Source organism: Bufo gargarizans, chromosome 6 (assembly GCF_014858855.1).
Source record: "Bufo gargarizans isolate SCDJY-AF-19 chromosome 6, ASM1485885v1, whole genome shotgun sequence".
Lineage (NCBI taxonomy): Eukaryota > Metazoa > Chordata > Amphibia > Anura > Bufonidae > Bufo > Bufo gargarizans.
Window position 1 is genome coordinate 321,134,671 of NC_058085.1, and position 18,796 is coordinate 321,153,466.

The window sequence follows — 18,796 nt, forward strand, 5'->3', positions numbered from 1 at the left end:
AGGTAAAATTACAGTGAGCGTTGACTCATGGACGCACGCACGGACACCGCGCCCTCGCTCTCAGGGGTAAGGAAATCTGACGGTCTTTTGTCTTGTTAAATCTCCTTACCCTCACACTGCGCATAGGAAGCGCGCTGTGTAGTGAGGGTAAGGAAATTTTCGGAATCCGTGCTTGAGCAGTGTGAGGGTAAGGAGATTTGTAGTGTCCCACTAGGTAGGGGTGGGCACTACACAAGGATCAATTGGTGTGCGCGTTACTCCTACTCACAAGGAACAGAAATGTTATATTTAATTGTGCATTTAATGTATTTTCTAATGTGTTTTTGATATGTAATGTACCCTGTATGATGCAATAGCAGGCCTAGTTGGGTGTAGTTAGACATCCCAGACACTAGAGGGAGATAGGGAGCCCCTAGTATAAATGTCCAGGCCCACAGGGAGAGTGCAGTGCAGAGTCAGGAGTCTGAGAAGACAGAGGTTAAAAAGCCTGCTCCTGACATGCAGCTGGATAGCCCTGGCTGCTAGTGATGTCCAGGAGGCTAGTGAGAAGATCCAGCCTGCCTGAAGCCAAGAGAGCCTTAGTTAGCTCTGAAGACACCCCAGTTGCAGGACCCAACCTCCTGGGAGAAACCCACAGTCAATCAACAGCCACGTGAGAAAGGTCCAGGGAAAGATAAGTAACCCTGATGGGCAGATGCAAATAGAAAGGAAAGCAAGGATTTAATTAATACCAGAGGAAGATAGTTACCAAGGATTTAAGCCACCCTTTAGGCATCCGGGCCTTGGGATATAAAGCCAGAACAGGAGTTCTAGAAAGGACAGTGTACATTGTTTCTGAGGAAAGGTACAACCTGCTGCTGAGTGCTTGTGAATTTACCCTCTGCGTATCTTGCATAAGTAATACCTGCCATTTTGTGAATAAGCCTACTTGTGGAACTGTGATTGAAAGACTGTGTTACCACCTGCTGTACAAAGTTGGATTGTTCAGTAAAATTACGTTTGGTTCACTATTCTACTTGTGTACCTCCATCATTCCAACTACCAACCGGTGTGCCACCGTCCAAAGGCACTGGCGTCACGAATCCAACAGGGACCTTGCCCCAGGCACTCAAAATACCCATAACATCCAGGGCACCTCATCCACCATCAGGCCTGGTCCCTACATACAGAGTGTGCCCCAGAGGAACCGTGTCTACCTCTCCTTCACTGCCACGCGCCTGCCCAGGGTTCTCCAATACAGTGAGTAACCCTCGATTGCCCATAACCGTGACCTCACTTCGCTATACCCTGCAGGTCTGGCGTGTTGCAGATTTAACAAGACAAAAGATCTCCTTACCATTGAGGGCGTACCCGCGGTTTCCGTGCGCGTGTCCATGAGTCAACGCTCACTGTAATTTTACCTTACCCATGCCCTGGTACTGCGCTTGCGCGGAGGCACCGTGACGTGGTACTGCGCTTGCGCGGAGGCGCACACCCCCGGAAGTCACGTGGGTTAAGGGAATCTGACGAGGTAAGGTTTTCTGACAGAACACCGGCAGAGAAGATCATGTCATTGTGGCTGTGGGCTGTGGCCAGCGGGGCTCAGAAAGCAGCTGCCTTGGGCTCCCTAGGAGCAACTAGGCCCGGGGCAACTGCCCCTTTTTCCCGGCGTTAAAGATAGCCCACCATACGAAAAACACCACACAAATAAGAGGGGTAGAGAAGGGAAGGTGACCCTGGGAAAACATAGAAGAGACCTTGATGTTCCACAAGGTGGCTCTCGAACACTGGGCAGATGGCAGAGGTCGGGCAGGAGCACAGCTCCAGCACACAGCAAGGCTGGAGGAACAAAGAACCCAGCCAACAGGCCATAGAGAAGTCCAGTTCTTGAACGAATAGTCCTTTTGAATCGATTCCTTTCATCTGACTGAGCTGATCCGTTTGAAGCCTCTCAGTGTGAGGTAGCAGAGACTCTAGCAGGTCTTGTGTAACGTGAACCTAGAATGAAGGCTGGGCCTTCCCAACCCACCCAGTCTGCAACTATTTTAATTATATTAATTAGCCCTCCCCTCCAGTCCTGAGTTTTCCCCACCCCTGGATGCTTTTTTTTTTTTTTACTCCTGAGCTTCGGTTCACTTGCTTGTCAGCCGAATCAGCAGAGTGAATAGAAGATTTCATTCATGAATCGGTTCTTTTGAATGAACCGATTCATTTAAAAGATTCGAACGTCCCATCACTAACAGGCCACAGGCCTTATAAACCTCGTGGCCACACCCAGGACACACCTAAATCCCCACCAGCTAGATAAGAAAAAACTCCGGCACCAGACAGAGAAGGCCCCAGGAGAAAGGAGGAGGCACCTACATGCTGCAACCACAACACGATGCTGCTGGCAACAGCATGCACGGCAACCGTGTCATGGCGCACACCACAGAGGCCGTGACAGGAACACTGTAAAAACAAAACCCATCAAACTATGGCAGATTTTTTTTTTAATTCCATGTCCACCCCATTTTTTTTTCAGCTTCCTACTACCGTACATCATATGCAATATTAAATGGTGCCATTAGAAAGTACAACTTGTCCCAGCGAAAAACAACCCCTCACACGGCTATGTGAACGGAAAACTAAAAGCTTAAAGTTATGGATCCTCCAGGGCTGAAAGATTTAAATGGGGTTTCCAGGATTTAGATATTGATGACCTATCAGGATAGGTCATCAATAACATCATCGGGGGTCTGACATCCTGCATTTCCACCTATCAGGTGTTCCTGGCAGCCCCCCGTGCTGGAAACTATACAGTGAACAAAGTCAAAAGCAGAAAGCTCCGCCCACTGTGGCGGCCGTGCTGGGGTACGCCAGCGTTGGAGACTCCACAGAGAACGGAGCCTTCTGTTTCTGGCTCTGTATAGTTTCCAGCCCTGACAGCTGCCATGAACAGATGATGGGTGGGGATGCAAGGAATCAGACCCCCCCCCCCCCCCCACTGATGTGATACCGAGGATAGGTCATCAATACCTAAATAATTGAAAACCCCTTAAATCCTCGTGGTCTGTGACTGCAGCATGAGTATAGGGGACTCTCACTTTTAATCAGGTCACTGGGTTTTCCAGTGACCTATCTTAGACTGGGGAACCCCGTTGCAGTCAGTCCTAGAATGGACCCCAGGGCTCTCTGTTCAGTAAACTTGTTCTTAGGATGCACAAAGTGTTACCATAACAAAGCCTGTGTCATTGTGAAAGTGACTACATTAACCTCTTGGGGACACATGACGTACCGGTACGTCATGATGTCCCGGTACTTAAGGACACATGATATACTGGTATGTCATGTGTAGTTCCGATCACCGCAGCGGGCGGTGATTGGAACAAAGTGCCTGCTAAAATCATTGAGCAGGCACCCTGGGACAATGCGCGGGGGGGGGGGGGGGGGGTCCCCCCTCCCCCAGTGTCGGCGATCGCAGCAAACCACAGGTCAATTCAGACCTGTGGTTTGCTGCGTTTTCGGGTTATTCGGGTCTCTGGAGACCCGATAACAGGATGGTGATCGGTGGTGTGATAATACACCACCAATCACCATCCTGCGATCCTGAGAGGTGATGGTGACAGGTACTAAAAAGTTTTTTATTTGTTTATAAAAGGATAATATAGTGTAAAACCTGAATACATTTAAAAAAAGTAGACATATTAGGTATCGCCGCATCCGTAAGAATCTGCTGTATAAAAATACCCCATGACCTAACCCCTCAGATGAACACCGTAAAAACGGTGCCAAAACAGCAATGTTTTGGCAAACTTTCCATTTTAGATAGTTTTTTTCCAGTAGCAAAGCAAGGGTTAACAACCAAACAAAACTTAATATTTATTACTCTGATTCTGCAGTTTTCAGAAACACCCCATATGTGGTTGTAAACTGCTGCTGTATGACCAAACGGCAGGGTGCAGAAGGAAAGTATGGTTTCTGGAAGGCAGATTTTGATGGCCTTTTTTTTTTGGCACCATGTCCCATTTGAAAAACCCCTGATGCACCCCTAGAGTAGAAACTCCATAAAAGTGACCCCATCTAAGAAACTACACCCCTCAAGGTATTCAAAACTTATTTTACAAACTTTATTAACCCTTTAGGTGTTCCTCAACAGTTTATGGCAAATGGAGATGAAATTTCAGAATTTCTATTTTTGGTAACCTTGCCTCACAAAAATGTAATATAGAGCAACCAAAAATCATATGTACCCTAAAAATAGTCCCAACAAAACTGCCACCTTATCCGGTAGTTTCCAAAATGGGGTCACTTTTAGGGATTTTTTACTCTAGGGGTGCATCAGGGAGGCTTCAAATGGGACATGGTGTAAATAAACCAGTCCAGCAAAATCTGCCTTCCAAAAAACACACCGCGCACCTTTCCCTCTACGCCCTACAGTGTGCCAGTACAGTAGTTTACGGCCACATATTTGGTGTTTCTGCAAACTACAGAATCGAGGCAATAAATAGTGAGTTTTATTTGGCTGTTATCCCTTGCTTTGTTACTGGAAAAAAATTATTCAAATGGACATATATAGACATATGGGGAATGTAAAAATAATAACTATTTTTGGAGGTATTACTATCTATTATAAAAGAAGAGAAATTTAAATTTGGAAATTTGCTAATTTTTGGTAAATTTGGTATTTTTTTATAAATAAAAATGATTTTTTTTTTTACTCCATTTTACCAGTGTAATGAAGTACAATATGTGATGAAAAACAATCTCAGAATGGCCTGGATAAGTCAAAGCGTTTTAAAGTTATTTGCACATAAATTTGCAAAAAATGGCCTGGTCCTTAAGGTGAAAATGAGCCCAGTCCCTAAGGGGTTAAAGGTGTTATCTAGGAAAAGGATATTGATGACCTATCCTCAGGTCATCAGACCTCAGATCAGACCCCCAAAGTAGACCCCCATTCATCAGACCCCAAAATCAGACCCCTCAACCTCCATCAGTCTCAGACCAGCCTCCTATCAGACCCCCCTAGCCTCTATCAGCCTCAGATCAGACTACCCCCCCAGCCTCCATCAGCCTCAGATCAGACCTCCCCCCTTCTAGTAGCCTCAGATCATCCCCATCAGCCCCCCCGGCCCCCTTCAGACTCAGGTCAGACCCCCAATCAGCCTCAGATCGAAACCCCCAGCACCAACCAGCCTCAGATTGGACCCCCCAGCCCCATCCGCCTCAGGTAAACCCCCATCAGACATCAGATCAAACGTTACAAAATAAATAAATAAATAAACAAATAAATAAATAAATAAACAAACAAAACCTCGGTTGCTCTGAATGGCGCCACAGATCCAGGACACGCCGCTCCATCGCTTGTTCCAGGTCCCGCTGTGTACTGTGACCTGGCGGCGCACAGGATCAGTTCATAGTGCACGCCTACGTGCACTTCGTCCTGACACTATGCATGGTCAGGACACAGTACACAGCGGGACCTGGAAGAAGATCAGGGAAGGTGATTACACCTCCCTGTGCCTCCTGCATTCTAATAACTGCTTCCAGAATGGAGGCGGTCATTAGTATTCCTACTATTCAGACTATAGTGCGTCTTATAGTCTGAAAAAAGCTGTATGTCACTAAGGGGTTAAAAATGCAATCGTGGCCCCTGAGTTGTGTGCCAACAAGATTTACTTCAGACACATATTAAAATTCTATAATAAAAATGTGACATTTTGAGTGTTTTTCCGATTTTAATGTGACTGTTAGAAGGTTAAAGTGTAATTTGCAGGCGGCGTGTTATAGAGCAGGAGGAGCTGAGCACAATGAGTGGAGTGACAGGTCGAGCTGTGCTCTATGGGAGTGGCAGAGATAGCAGTGGGGTCCCAGCATTCAGATCCCCACCAATCTAAAGCCTCCTTCACACTTCAGTGAATCACAGAGGTGTGCTGTCAGTGTTCTCCACTGACAGCACACGTACCCATTGATTCTAATGTGTGTATTTATTCGTCAGTGATTTTCCACAGACCGTGGGTCAATGGTAAAACCATGGAGACGCGCAGTCCATGATGAGAACCAAACGCCCATTTTATGGGTCAGTGAAAACTGCTGATACGTGGACGCCTGGAAACTGAATTTCAGCGGAGCAGTTTCTGTGGAATATGAATGACACACGGAGGGCAAAAAACTGACACACAGACCAAACATGGGTCCTTCACGGACATCTTCATGGATGAACCACTGACCATTGTCACATATGTCACCATGGACATGTCAAATAATAGTTAACCCCATACTACTATCATGTGGGTAGAGGATAACGTGATATAACCGGAATACCCCTTTATAATAATTTAGGTATTTTTGGACATTTTATTTCTTGTTATATGTTAATGGGGGGGAAGGATGGTGATTTGAATATTTAATTCCGCAGACTGAAGTGGTATAACTCTACTATAGCAGGCCTGGGGGTCTTCACAAGGCTCCCGGCTACTATAGCAGCTAAAGAAGCCCATTCCCGGTAAATGACTGCTCAGGGGGCATCTGAGGGGGTAAATGTCCGTGGTCTGGGCACTGCTGGCAGGTTTCTTTCTGCCACCCGCTCAGCTCCTGAGCAGGCACCAAGACCTGACATCCACCATACATGTATGGTGGATGATGGGAAGGGGTTAATACATTAGCCATTTATCCTCTAGCACAGTTGAGCTGTGAATGGCAGCGTAGAATACTCTGTAACAGCAGTATTTCCAGTAATATATCACCACAAAAATAATATGATGGTATTATGTGATAATGTAGTATGTCATGTACAAATATATCACTACTCTTATGGTAATAGTATACCTGGCTGCAGTATTGTTACTCCTCACGTGGTAACAGTATATCTGACTGCAGTATTATTACTCCTAACGTGGTAATAGTATATTTGGCTGCAGCATTATTATTCTTCATGTGGCAACAGTATACCTGGCTGCAGTATTGTTACTCCTCATGTGGTAACAGTATACCTGACTGCAGTATTGTTACTCCTCATGTGGTAATAGTATATCTTGCTGCATTATTGTTACTCATGTGGTAATAGTATATCTGGCTAAATTATTACTACTTCTGACGTGGTAACAGTATATCTGGCTGCAGTATTAATACTCCTAACATGGTAACAGTATATCTGTCTGCAGTATTATTACTCCTTTCATGGTAACAGTATATCTGGCTGCAGTATTATTACTCAACACATAGTAACAGTTTATCTGGCTGCAGTATAATTACTCCTCACGTGGTAATAGTATATCTAGCTGTAGTATTATTAATCCTCACGTGGTAATAGTATATATGGCTGTAGTATTATTACTCCTAATGGTAATAGTATATCTGGCTGCAATATTATTACACATGTGGTAACAGTACATCTGGCTGCAGTATTATTATTCATGTGGTAACTGTATATCTGACTGCAGTATTAGTACTCCTGTCATTATACATCTGCAGTATTATTACTCATCATGTGATATTACTATATCTGGCTGTTTTTATTACTCATCTATTTGCAGTATTATTATTCATCGTGTGATATGTCTGCAGAATTATTACTTCTCATAATGGTAATAGAGTATCTGGCTGCAGTATTCTTCCTAATACTCGTTATGACTGAAGTATTATCCTGACTGCAGTCACGTTCCCGGTTCGGCGCACATTCAGCGGCTCTAACACCGGCCTGATATGGCATTGAGGAGCGCCCTCTAGTGTTCCATTGTGTAGGTCACGTGATATCTTACTCCGGGGGCGTGGCATTGTCTTCGGTGTCATGGCGCTGCGCTGCTCGCCGACTCCTCTTCCCCACTCTGTGTCGTCTGACATGCAGAATATGAGGCAGCTCTCCCGGGAGGTAAGAGCATAGGGATCGGGGCAAGATAGAAGGGAGCTTACAGCTGGCTCCTCAGTGACTTCTCAATTGAAGAAGCTTCCAATGAGAGACTGTTATGGTATGAATGCAGGAACCCCGCTTATCCTACGACCTGGGGTGCCTAGAGGGTTAAACATACTGTATTATCCTCCACAGCTGCACTCACTACTCTGCTGGTGGAGTCACTGTGTACATACATTACTTATCAGTACTGATCTAGAGTTACATCCTGTATTATACCCCAGAGCTGCACTCACTATTCTGCTGGTGGAGTCACTGTGTACATACATTACATTACTTATCCTGTGCTGACCTAGAGTTACATCCCGTATTATACTCTAGAGCTGCACTTACTATTCTGCTGGTGGAGTCGCCGTGTACATACATTACTGATCCTGAATTACACCCTGTATTATACTCCAGAGCTGCACTCACTATTCTGCAGGTGGAGTCACCGTATACTTACATTACTGATCCTGAATTACACCCTGTATTATACTCCAGAGCTGCACTCACTATTCTGCTGGTGGAGTCACTGTGTACACACATCACATTACTTATTCTGTACTGATCCTGAGATACAGCTGAAACCAGAAGTTTACATACACTATATAAAAAGACATATGAATGTTTTTCTTAATATCTGACTATTCTGCTGATGGAGTCTCTGTGTACACACATTACAATACTCATCCAGTACTGATCCTGCGTTACATCCTTTTTTATACTCCAGAGCTGCACTCACTAATCAGCTGGTGGAGTCACTGTGTACATACATGACATTACTCATCTGTACTCATTCTGGGTTACATTTTGTATTCCACTTCAGAGCTGCACTCGCTGTTCTGCTCACTGTTATACTTCAGAGTCTGTAGACACTATTCTTGCTTGCTGTCAGAACTGTGTAAAGTAATATTCTGGGAGTATAATTTTAATTAAAAATGGGATTTGAGTGGGGTAAAATAACAAACAACCAGGACTGGCCCCCACTGCCCGCTGGCCTGGCTAAGCTGCGTCATTCCCGTGTTTAGCTGTGTTGGCCTTCCAAGCCGTTTCTGGTGTGTCGAGCCTGAGAACAGGAAGTGGAGAGAAGCGGTGACTGGAGCAGAATCCGTGGGGATGATAAGGGAGGTACTGGTTGTTACTAACCTCATTTTGAATTCACATTTTGCCCCCAGAATACCCCTTTATCCCCTGCAATGCAGGAGGCAGTAACATTTTCCTGCGTCAGATGGCTGTACAGTACATGATGTAAATACAGCAGTTCCCAGAATGCAAAGCTCTCTGCAGACACTGAACAAGTGGGGGGTACTGGAAGACGTCAGATGTAAGTACAGCTCAGGATCACTACACGGTCAGCTGCTGATCTTGAGCTCTCCTGCTCTCATTACGTGGGGACCCCTTCTATGATAACGCTTTAATAGACATATCTGGTTATGCTTCTTCCACTCTCTTATCGCTGTCTTTTCCTTCTTCTGCAGCAAGTCTCACGACTCTGCTTGGTGATATTTTCCTTCTTAAAAGAACAGAAAGAGGTAACTTCAGCTCCGATCACTGACCCTTACAACCCCCCCCCCCCCCCCCCCCCCCATTCTTCTCCACATGTCTTGTTGCCATACAGGTCTACATTTTGTATTTTATTCTTTTACCGGCAGGTGGATCAGTTCACTTCTCAGCTTGAAGATTTTGCCAAAGACAACGGGATTAGCCTGAGTCCTTTAAAAAGCATTGTGAGGAGTGTGCTGCTCGTTCTGAACGGTGAGGATGAGATGAAAGCGCAATGGGTTGCGGAGTCCGTCCTGTTATCAGCAGGATGGTAAATACTCCCTTCATGTGTAGTTCTGTTTTTTACCCTCTTTTTCCGGGTATGTACATTTTTGCTCTGTGGCACCTAAAATCATTAATTAATCAATTTTGCAAATAGTTTTGATTAAAACTCTCCTACTGTTTTGTTTATTATGTGTCTCCATGGTTACAGACTACAAGCGATCCCTGTGTAGTCTGATCCTGCAGTCTTGTGCTACTACCCTTCTTTCATTCTCCTCCCCTACTTCTTTCCGTAGGTTATTTAGAAGGGCAGAGACTGCAGGATCTGACTACACAGGGTTTGTAGTCTGTAACCATGGAAATAGGTTTGTATAGAAGATCTGTACACAAAAATGATAGGAGATTTTTAACCTGCACTGTTTGCAAAGCAATCTTTTAAAAATGCTTTGGGTGCTGAGATGAGCATAGCGTAGGCTTTTCCAGGAAGATAGTTTAAAAAAAAAAGCCTGAAAGGGTTAAAAATAAAAAAATTGCTATTTATTTCCACCAATCTACTGCTCTGGTTCCCCCTGCTCTCCAGTTCCCGAAGCAGGTCACTGATAATGCCAGCGATGAGCTTTTCTGCCGTGTCGCGCTGGGACAGGAAGTGGAGAGGAGCAAGAACCAGTCAAAAGTCTACACACACCTTTTTCCTACATTTTAGCTTCATGTTGAAGAAATGAGAACGATGAGGGAACACATATGGAATTAGGGGTAAACTTAAAAAAGTGTTAGAGCAAAATGTTTTATTCTAGTTTCTTCAGAGTAGTCCCCTTTTAGCTTTGATGACCGTTTTGCACACTCTTCTCTCAATCATCTTCATGAGGCAGATGCCTAGAATGGTGTTCCCACAGTCCTGAAGGAGATCACAGAGGTCCTGAGCACTTTTTGGCTGCTTTTCCTTCACTCTGCAGACCAACTAATCTCAAAACATCTCAATTGGGTTAAGGTCATTGTGGAGGCCATGTCATCTGACGCAGTGCTTAATCTCTCTCCTTGATCAGATGGCCCTTATATAGCCCTGAAGTGATTTTGGACATTGTCTTGTTGAAAAACAAATGATGGTCCCTCTAAGAACAAACCAGATGGGATGGCATATCAGTGCAGAACGCTATGGTAGCCATGCTGGTTTAGTGTGTTTTAAATTTAGAATAAATCACCTGTGTAGCACCCCCACATCATTACATCTTCTCCGTGGAGCAACAGATAGAGAAACCATCTTCTCACCTTTTGGCCATTGGAACAAAAAATCTCAAATTTTGACTCGTCAGACCAAAGTACAGATTTCCTCTGGTGTAATGTTCATGCCATTTTTTTGGCCCAAGCAGTTCTCTTCTAGTTGTTGTTCCTCAGTAGTGACTTCTTTGCAGCAATTTGACCATAAATGCCTAATTCTCGCAGTCTCCTCTGTTGAGGTATGTTTGGTACTTTTATGGTAGCATTTATGGAGGTGCTATTAATTTGAGGTTTTTGACGCTGGTAATTCTAATGAAGTTATCCTTGTTTTCATGGAGTGGTTCTCATGAGAGACAGTTTCATCTTAGAATTTGATGGTTTTCATAATGTGCAGAGGTCGCACTACGTTCTTCCAGAAGAGTAAAAATACTCCTCTGACCATTTTTGAGGAGTGACAGGGGGTGCAGGGTCACTAGTGGGGTGACAGGAGGAGGGGGGAGCAGCGTCACTAGTGGGGTGACAGGAGGAGGGGGGAGCAGGGTCACTAGTGGGGTGACAGGAGGAGGGGGGAACAGGGTCACCAGTGGGGTGACAGAAGGAGGGGGGGCAGGGTCACCAGTGGGGTGACAGGAGGAGGGGGGAGCAGGGTCACCAGTGGGGTGACAGGAGGAGGGGGGAGCAGGGTCACCAGTGGGGTGACAGGAGGAGGGGGGAGCAGGGTCACCAGTGGGGTGACAGGAGGAGGGGGGGGAGCAGGGTCACCAGTGGGGTGACAGGAGGAGGGGGGAACAGGGTCACCAGTGGGGTGACAGGAGGAGGGGGGGAGCAGGGTCACCAGTGGGGTGACAGGAGGAGGGGGGGAGCAGGGTCACCAGTGGGGTGACAGGAGGAGGGGGGGAGCAGGGTCACCAGTGGGGTGACAGGAGGAGGGGCGGAGCAGGGTCACCAGTGGGGTGACAGGAGGAGGGGGGAGCAGGGTCACCAGTGGGGTCACAGGAGGAGGGGGGGCAGGGTCACCAGTGGGGTGACAGGAGGAGGGGGGGCAGGGGCACCAGTGGGGTGACAGGAGGAGGGGGGGCAGGGTCACCAGTAGGGTGACAGGAGGAGGGGGGGGGCAGGGTCACCAGTGGGGTGACAGGAGGAGGGGGGAGCAGGGTCACCAGTGGGGTGACATGAGGAGGGGGAGCAGGGTCACCAGTGGGGTGACATGAGGAGGGGGAGCAGGGTCACTAGTGGGGTGACAGAAGGAGGGGGGAGAAGGGTCACTAGTGGGGTGACAGAAGGAGGGGGGAGCAGGGTCACTAGTGGGGTGACAGAAGGAGGGGGGAGCAGGGTCACTAGTGGGGTGACAGAAGGAGGGGGGAGCAGGGTCACTAGTGGGGTGCCAGGAGGAGGGGGGAGCAGGGTCACTAGTGGGGTGCCAGGAGGAGGGGGGAGCAGGGTCACTAGTGGGGTGACAGGAGGAGGGGGGAGCAGGGTCACTAGTGGGGGGGGGGGAATCCTATTAGATTTTGTGTGTCCTCTTGTATTTCTGTAGGTCATGTCCTCATGATAACTATTCTGCACACATTTAGAGACTATGCTCCTCATTTTCCTGCAGCTGGAGGGGGGTGCTAGTTATGGGGTGATAAAGTGGACAGGACAACAAGATAGCAGAGGGGGGTGCAGAGAACTGGGAGACTGGACGGAACCATAATTGAGAGAGGGGGGAATCACTTCTCTCAGACCAGTCATATGAGTCCGCAGCTCCTTAGCTCTCCAGTGGCCCTGTCATGTTTCCTGGGGGCCTTGGGCAGTGCGCCCTGCTCTCCTTACTGCATCCACCTACAGGAGCTGGCCCCTCCTCCTTCCAGCTCCTGCCGGATTCCCCTGCTGCAAGACCTTTAATTGCGCTCATACCAACCAATAACAAAGCTCCTTTCCGTACAGAGCTTTGCTATTGGTTATTTCAGGCACAGGCAGCATCGCTGCGCTGCCCGTGCCGTCCACAGCGCTTACTGCACTGATGAATGTGGGTGAAAACTGTAAGGCGTATTGGTACGCCCTAGACTTTTTCCAGGGAGTAAAATGGCCTAGGCGTCAGTGACGCTTGTACAGGCGTTATTGTGACCTCTGCCTATGTGTGTGCAGGATCTACAGGCGCAGCTGTAACATTTATGGGCAAATCTGCTGCAGGATACCCTGTCAGGGCACTGGTCTTAAATGTGGCCCTATTGATGAGGGGCCTTTGACTCGTGAAGAGTCGGGCCTTCAGCACTCAGGAGAGGAAAAACCCCCAGTGGGGGGAACCATGGCTGAAGGACTGCCCTTCCCCTAGGCGGTGCAAGTAAAAAATGGCACGTGACAAAGATAGTAGATTTTTGCTTGAGTCAATGGTGAATGTCAAATGCGTTGACTTCTGCAGAGACCAAGCCTGGAATCTGCCTTTTGATGCAGCAGGAAACTCATTTCTTCAGTAAATATATCTGACTATGGAAAGTCCGGGGAATGACACGTCCAGTGGTGAATGCAGGGACCGAGCCCGGAATCTGCCTCTTAATGCAGCAGGAAACTCACTTCTTTGGTGAATACATCTGTCTGCAGAAAGTCCAGTGAATGTCAAGTCTAGCGGTTATGGCAGAGACCAAGCCTGGAATCTGCCTTTGATGCAGCAGGAAACTCACTACTTTAGTGAATATATCTGACTGCAGACGTTCAGTGAGTGAGTGCAGAGACCGAGCCCGGAATCTGCCTCTCGCTGAAGCGCAGGTCATCTAATCCTGACACGATGGCCACCATGTCGTTGACTTGAGTCATCACCTCCAGCTGTATCCCATATTAATTGCCGGGGCATCGTAAGACCCGGTACAGCTCAGGTACAATGATCTGCAGATGCAAAAAATATAACTAATTATGACTGAACATGGAGCAGTGGAAAATTACATGTAAGTGACACAAAATTTACTCTCGGTCACTGTGGGTCATTGTAATGCCTGTAAATGTATTAAACCTGGGCCCATGTTTCTAACAGCGATACCAACGCTTATCATTGTCATTGACTGTTATAGCTGTTATTCTTGTTCTGGGACCCACTGCTGTATCCAACATAAACAGAATACACCTTATAATTGTGGGCTGATTTATTTTCATATATCTTTATAGGGTTTGGAGCTCAGTTTTCCTGATACAAATCTCCAAAACCCCTGCTTTCTTACACTCTTCCATAGTTTAAAGTCTGGGAGCCATTGCTCAAGGTGATCTACATATCAAGGTCAATGGGAGCTCCCCCTAGTGGTGACTGAAGGCAGTTAGAATTTTATCATACTTATATGCCATGTATCCGGCTGATTTGGATGATTTTCCACTAAGGGCCACTGCTCTGCTAATCTCCGTGGAGAATCTAAACCCTAAATTATTCTGTGTTATTACAGCCAGTGCTTTAGCACCATCGCATGTTATAAGTGCTAGTATTCAAGCAGCGCTACTTGGCTATTGCTCGCGGTTCGGAGTTTCCAATAATCTGGAACCTCTGTTGTATAATCCTTTATGTGAGGGTCCTTCAGATCCGAGCTGTTGGCCCCTTTAACAAAATGTTAATGGCTAATTCCTGTATTCTTTTCTTTTCAAGGTGCTCTTAGGAGGAACCTGAAGTCTGAGGACCTGCAGTCTGACCTGGTTGCTCTAGGTGAGGATATGGTTTCTCCTTATGCGGTCTCCTTTCTGGCCATGTTGCCCCAAGGGGATTCTCAAACTCTGTTTGTTGCCTGCAGGATTGGATGAGGAGAAGGGCCGGATTTTTGCTGACAAGGTGAGAATAAATGACTTCAGTCTCTACCACCAAGGAAGCCGATGTTCTTTTTGTCCTGCAGTGGCCACTACTGGAGAAATGTAGTATTACAACGCACCGATTACGGCAAATGGACAGTCAGCAAATGCAAGTTCGCAGTAAGGAAGGGTCCCAGTGTGGTATTCCCACGTACATTAAAAGGGTTTTCTGAGATATTTTTACTGCTGACCTATCCTCTGGGGTCTGATATAATGTTGGATAACCCCTTTAGTTCAATTCAAAGTACTGCTCACTTTATTTAAAGGGTTTTCCCATGTCAGACAATGGGGGCATATCGCTAGGCTATGCCCCCATTGTCTGATAGGTGCAGGTCCCACCGCTGGGATCCACACCTACAATGAAAACGGAGCCGGGAAGTACTGCGCATGCGCAGCCGCCCTCTATTCATTTCTATGGGGCCGCCGAAAATAGCAGCATGCTGGCTCGGCTATTGCCGTCTGCCCCATAGAAATGAATGGGAGCATGGGCCGCGCATGCGCGGTGTGCTCCCATTCACTTCTATGGGAGCAGCGCTTGGTCGTGGACGGACCCTGGGAAATCCGGGGTCCTCCAGCCGCAACGCTCTCTGCTTTGTTCTCATTGTAGGTGTAGGCCCCCATTGTCTGAGATGGCAATACCCCTTTAACAAATAGTGAAAATATGGACAATTTTTTTTTTAATAAAGCACGTTTCATTAAAAATAAACTTGCTGACTTTTTTTAAATGGTGCCAAACAGCAAACAAAGTATTAATGGAAATCAAGGTCACGTGACCCAGAATCTACCAATCAGAAGAACTAAAGCATTATTGGACAAAGGAGGCTGAGATCTTGGCCCATGAATTGTATGCATTTCTAAGTTAAGTAGTAATTATGAAAAAAAGACACATAGAGATAATTGAGGAGTTTTAGAGGGGTTATCCCTTTAATCATTCTCACCCCTAAATGCCTGAAAGGCTGAGGATAGCCGTTTCATAAGTAAATTGCAGTGTTGCTAGCATAAAAATACAATTCCCATCATCTTTTGCTTTCGTGTGCCGGCTTTGGTGCAGCTGCTGATCTGTGCTGCTGGGGGTGCGCTCGGGGCAGAATCAGTCTCCTTCCCCCTCTTGCAAGTGACAGCTACACTGCCGGGCAGAGGCTCTACTTATTACCTGACAAGCCATAAAGAGAGCTATAGACCTTGTGCCACAGAAGAAGCCGGAACGTTGAAGGTTGAGTCCAGGTTTGCTGTAAGATGAACTATTTTGTGTGGTTTAAATCTTTATTCTTCTCACCTTCTTATCCTTGGGATTCTGTGAGTATAATTATACTGTTAGGCTACTTTCACACTACCGGCACGGACCTCCGGCAGGCTGTTCCGTCGGGTGAACAGCCTGTCGAATCCGTTCTGCCGCTAGTGAACGCGTGCCCCCGGACTGCCGCTCCGTCCCCATTGACTATAATAGGGGCAGGGCGGAGTTCCGGCAGAGGAACGGCAAGAGGCTGCCGGAATAAAACTACGACATGTCCAACATTTATTCCGGCAGCCTCTCGCCGTGCACTGCCGTGCCTCCGCCGGAACAACGCCCTGCCCCTATTATAGTCAATGGGGATGGAGCGGCAGTCTGGGGGCACGCGTTCACTAGCGGCAGGATGGATCTGACAGGCTGTTTACCCGACGGGACAGCCTGCTGGAGGTCCGTGCCGCTAGTGTGAAAGTAGCCTCATGCTGCGGAGAAACAAGGTGGAAGTAATTCTTGAACGTTGAAGTATCAGAAAAGTAAAGTTTCATTGACCTCTAATTCATCACACGCTTCTTGAGCTGCAGGTCTGAAGTTCTTCTTCTTGTATTGTTGTAGGAGCATGACCGACTTCTGAGACCTTTTCGTTGCACTCAGAAAATAAACTTCGAGACACCCAAACTATTAACATTTCTTTGTGTTCCCTTGCAGTGGAGCAGCGATGTGGCGGTTCTCACACGGCTAGCGGTCGGGCGAACACTCAGCATTAATCAGCTGGTGGACATGGAGTGGAAGTTTGGGGGTGAGTCTTAAAGACCGATCCTCCTCCTGCATCTGCTGTCAGCATAACAGCGTTGTGACCATTATTTTTTTATTGTAGTTACAGCAGCAAGCAGCGAACTGGAGAAAGCAGGGACCATATTCTTACAGGTAGAGCTCAGTCTAAGTTACAGAACAAATCCCCCTCCTTCCCGTTTTAGAAGTTACAGAACTCCTTCCCCCTCCTTCCCGTTTTATAAGTTACAGAAGTCCTTCCCCCTCCCCGTTTTATATATGTGATAGAATTCTAGCTACCTGCAGCCACCACTAGGAGGAGCTCAATGCAGTCATTTGCTCCCCCTAGTGGCAGCCGCAGTCAACTAGAAACTTATCTTTTATGTAACACTATTGCTATGTAAAACGAAGCAGGGCATTTGGACCTCAGCAGAGAAAAAAAGCCTTGACCCCTCCTCTAAAGCTGTATCTGGGATCACCAAAAAAAACTTCAAAAATATAAAAATTCGACTGGTTCACAGTTGTCTCATTTTTTTTTTTTGCCAGCTAAAGATGGTTATTAAAAAAGGAAACCAGTTGGAGCCAGTCTACGTAGGTGAGTATACAACATAAGTGCAGTTACTGATCACTGCATGCTGAAGTAGAGAACCTGGCCCCCATGTGATGCTAGGAAGTATAGCGACATATAGAAGGTGAGGTTGCCATATCAGATTATACATCTATGGGGGGGGAAAAAAGTACTGCTATGAAGAGAGAATTGTGTTGCAGTGTAACAGCCTTATATAAAGATGTATAGCCACTTACATGTACGACTAGGTGTGAGCAGAGCATGACCCCCAGCATTCAACCAGCAGCAAAGAGAGGATCTGGGTCTACTCCAGACTGGTACTTTGTAATGGTAGAGCCCGATGATCTGGCTGGCTGCATATGTCCAAGCAGCGCCCACTCAGCAGCCAATGACACCGCGATTTTACGGTAAAATTGTGTAGCCATTGGAAGCCATGGACAGGCACGGCTTGGCCACATGCGACCAGCAATACCATTGAACTGTACCCTAACAGACCTATCTGACTGGAGAGGCGAGAAATAGGTGCCAGATTTGTGTTTAGCTTGTTACAGATCCTCATACATTGTAACAAGACCTCAGCTGCGTCAGCGCGACTAGGTATAAGAAGATTTGGGCCTTTGGATGTAAACAATGCGTTTCAGTTTCTCCCCATTTTCAAGATCTCTGTTTCTTGTCAGTTAATAGGAAGAAAGCCTATTAGAAAGTTGAAAAGCGTTTCACTATGCGATTAATCGCCCCCTGTAATGATTGTGTGCGTTTCTCATTAGAGCTGACACTGCCGCAGTTCTACAGTTTCCTACATGAGATGGAACGCGCCAAGAGCAGCCTGGACTGTTTCACGTGACGCAACGCCCCTACAGGATTACAGTGATCGCTTCCCTCATGGCCGTCCGCACTGCGTACCAGCCTGGTAAATGGATATAGCAGCTACAGTACATATTCTTGTTCTTACACTGCCCTGCTGCACCCACAATAAAACATTCCTCTGTCTCTACCATTGAACGAGTGTAAACTGCGTCCGCACCATGGAACGATATACAGCACTGACCGTGGACGGGTCCACCATGCAGCAGTAGACTTCCTCATCTCAAACCAATGAGAAGTTGCTCTGGGCTGTATTCTGAAACAAGACTTCACGTTGCCCTGTCATGGCGGTACCTCATGTAAAAATCACGGTTTTATTTTAAAGTGTCATTGAACAAACTTTTGATATGTCATAGCGTCGGTGGGGGTCCGAGTGCTGAGACCCCCACCGATTCTTAGAATGAGGAGAGAGAAGCTCTCACATAACGTGCTGTCTCTCCTCGCTGCAGGAGACTGGCTCAGTACAGAGTCTGTGGCGCTGATTTATTATGCCTGCACTCCAGAATTCTGGCTTCAAAAAGGGGCAAAATAGGGCTTTTGCAACGTTTTGCTCTCATGGCTTTTCACATCTCATTTTTGCTGTACATCAGGCGAATACAGTTAGACATAAAGTAAAAAAAAAAAAGTACAGAAATGTGTGCATTTTTGTAGGTATCGAGCCCCTTTTTTTTTACATATACATTTGACGGATGTTTATAATACTTTTTTGTTAAAAAAAACTTTCTTTTTTAAAAGA

The 18,796-nt window shown here is 46.6% G+C and overlaps 1 protein-coding gene across 1 annotated transcript; it reads left to right on the top strand.

Moving 5' to 3' along the window:
* The first annotated feature begins 7,712 nt into the window (after positions 1 to 7,712).
* On the top strand, positions 7,713 to 18,193 carry COMMD7 (COMM domain containing 7). The gene is made up of 9 exons (XM_044297475.1): positions 7,713 to 7,828; positions 9,328 to 9,381; positions 9,502 to 9,604; positions 14,436 to 14,492; positions 14,578 to 14,615; positions 16,566 to 16,656; positions 16,735 to 16,784; positions 17,175 to 17,223; positions 17,964 to 18,193. Exons 1-9 carry the CDS (start codon positions 7,748 to 7,750, stop codon positions 18,038 to 18,040), a joined length of 600 nt encoding a protein of 199 aa, XP_044153410.1. The 5' UTR covers positions 7,713 to 7,747; the 3' UTR covers positions 18,041 to 18,193.
* Positions 18,194 to 18,796: the final 603 nt, after the last annotated feature.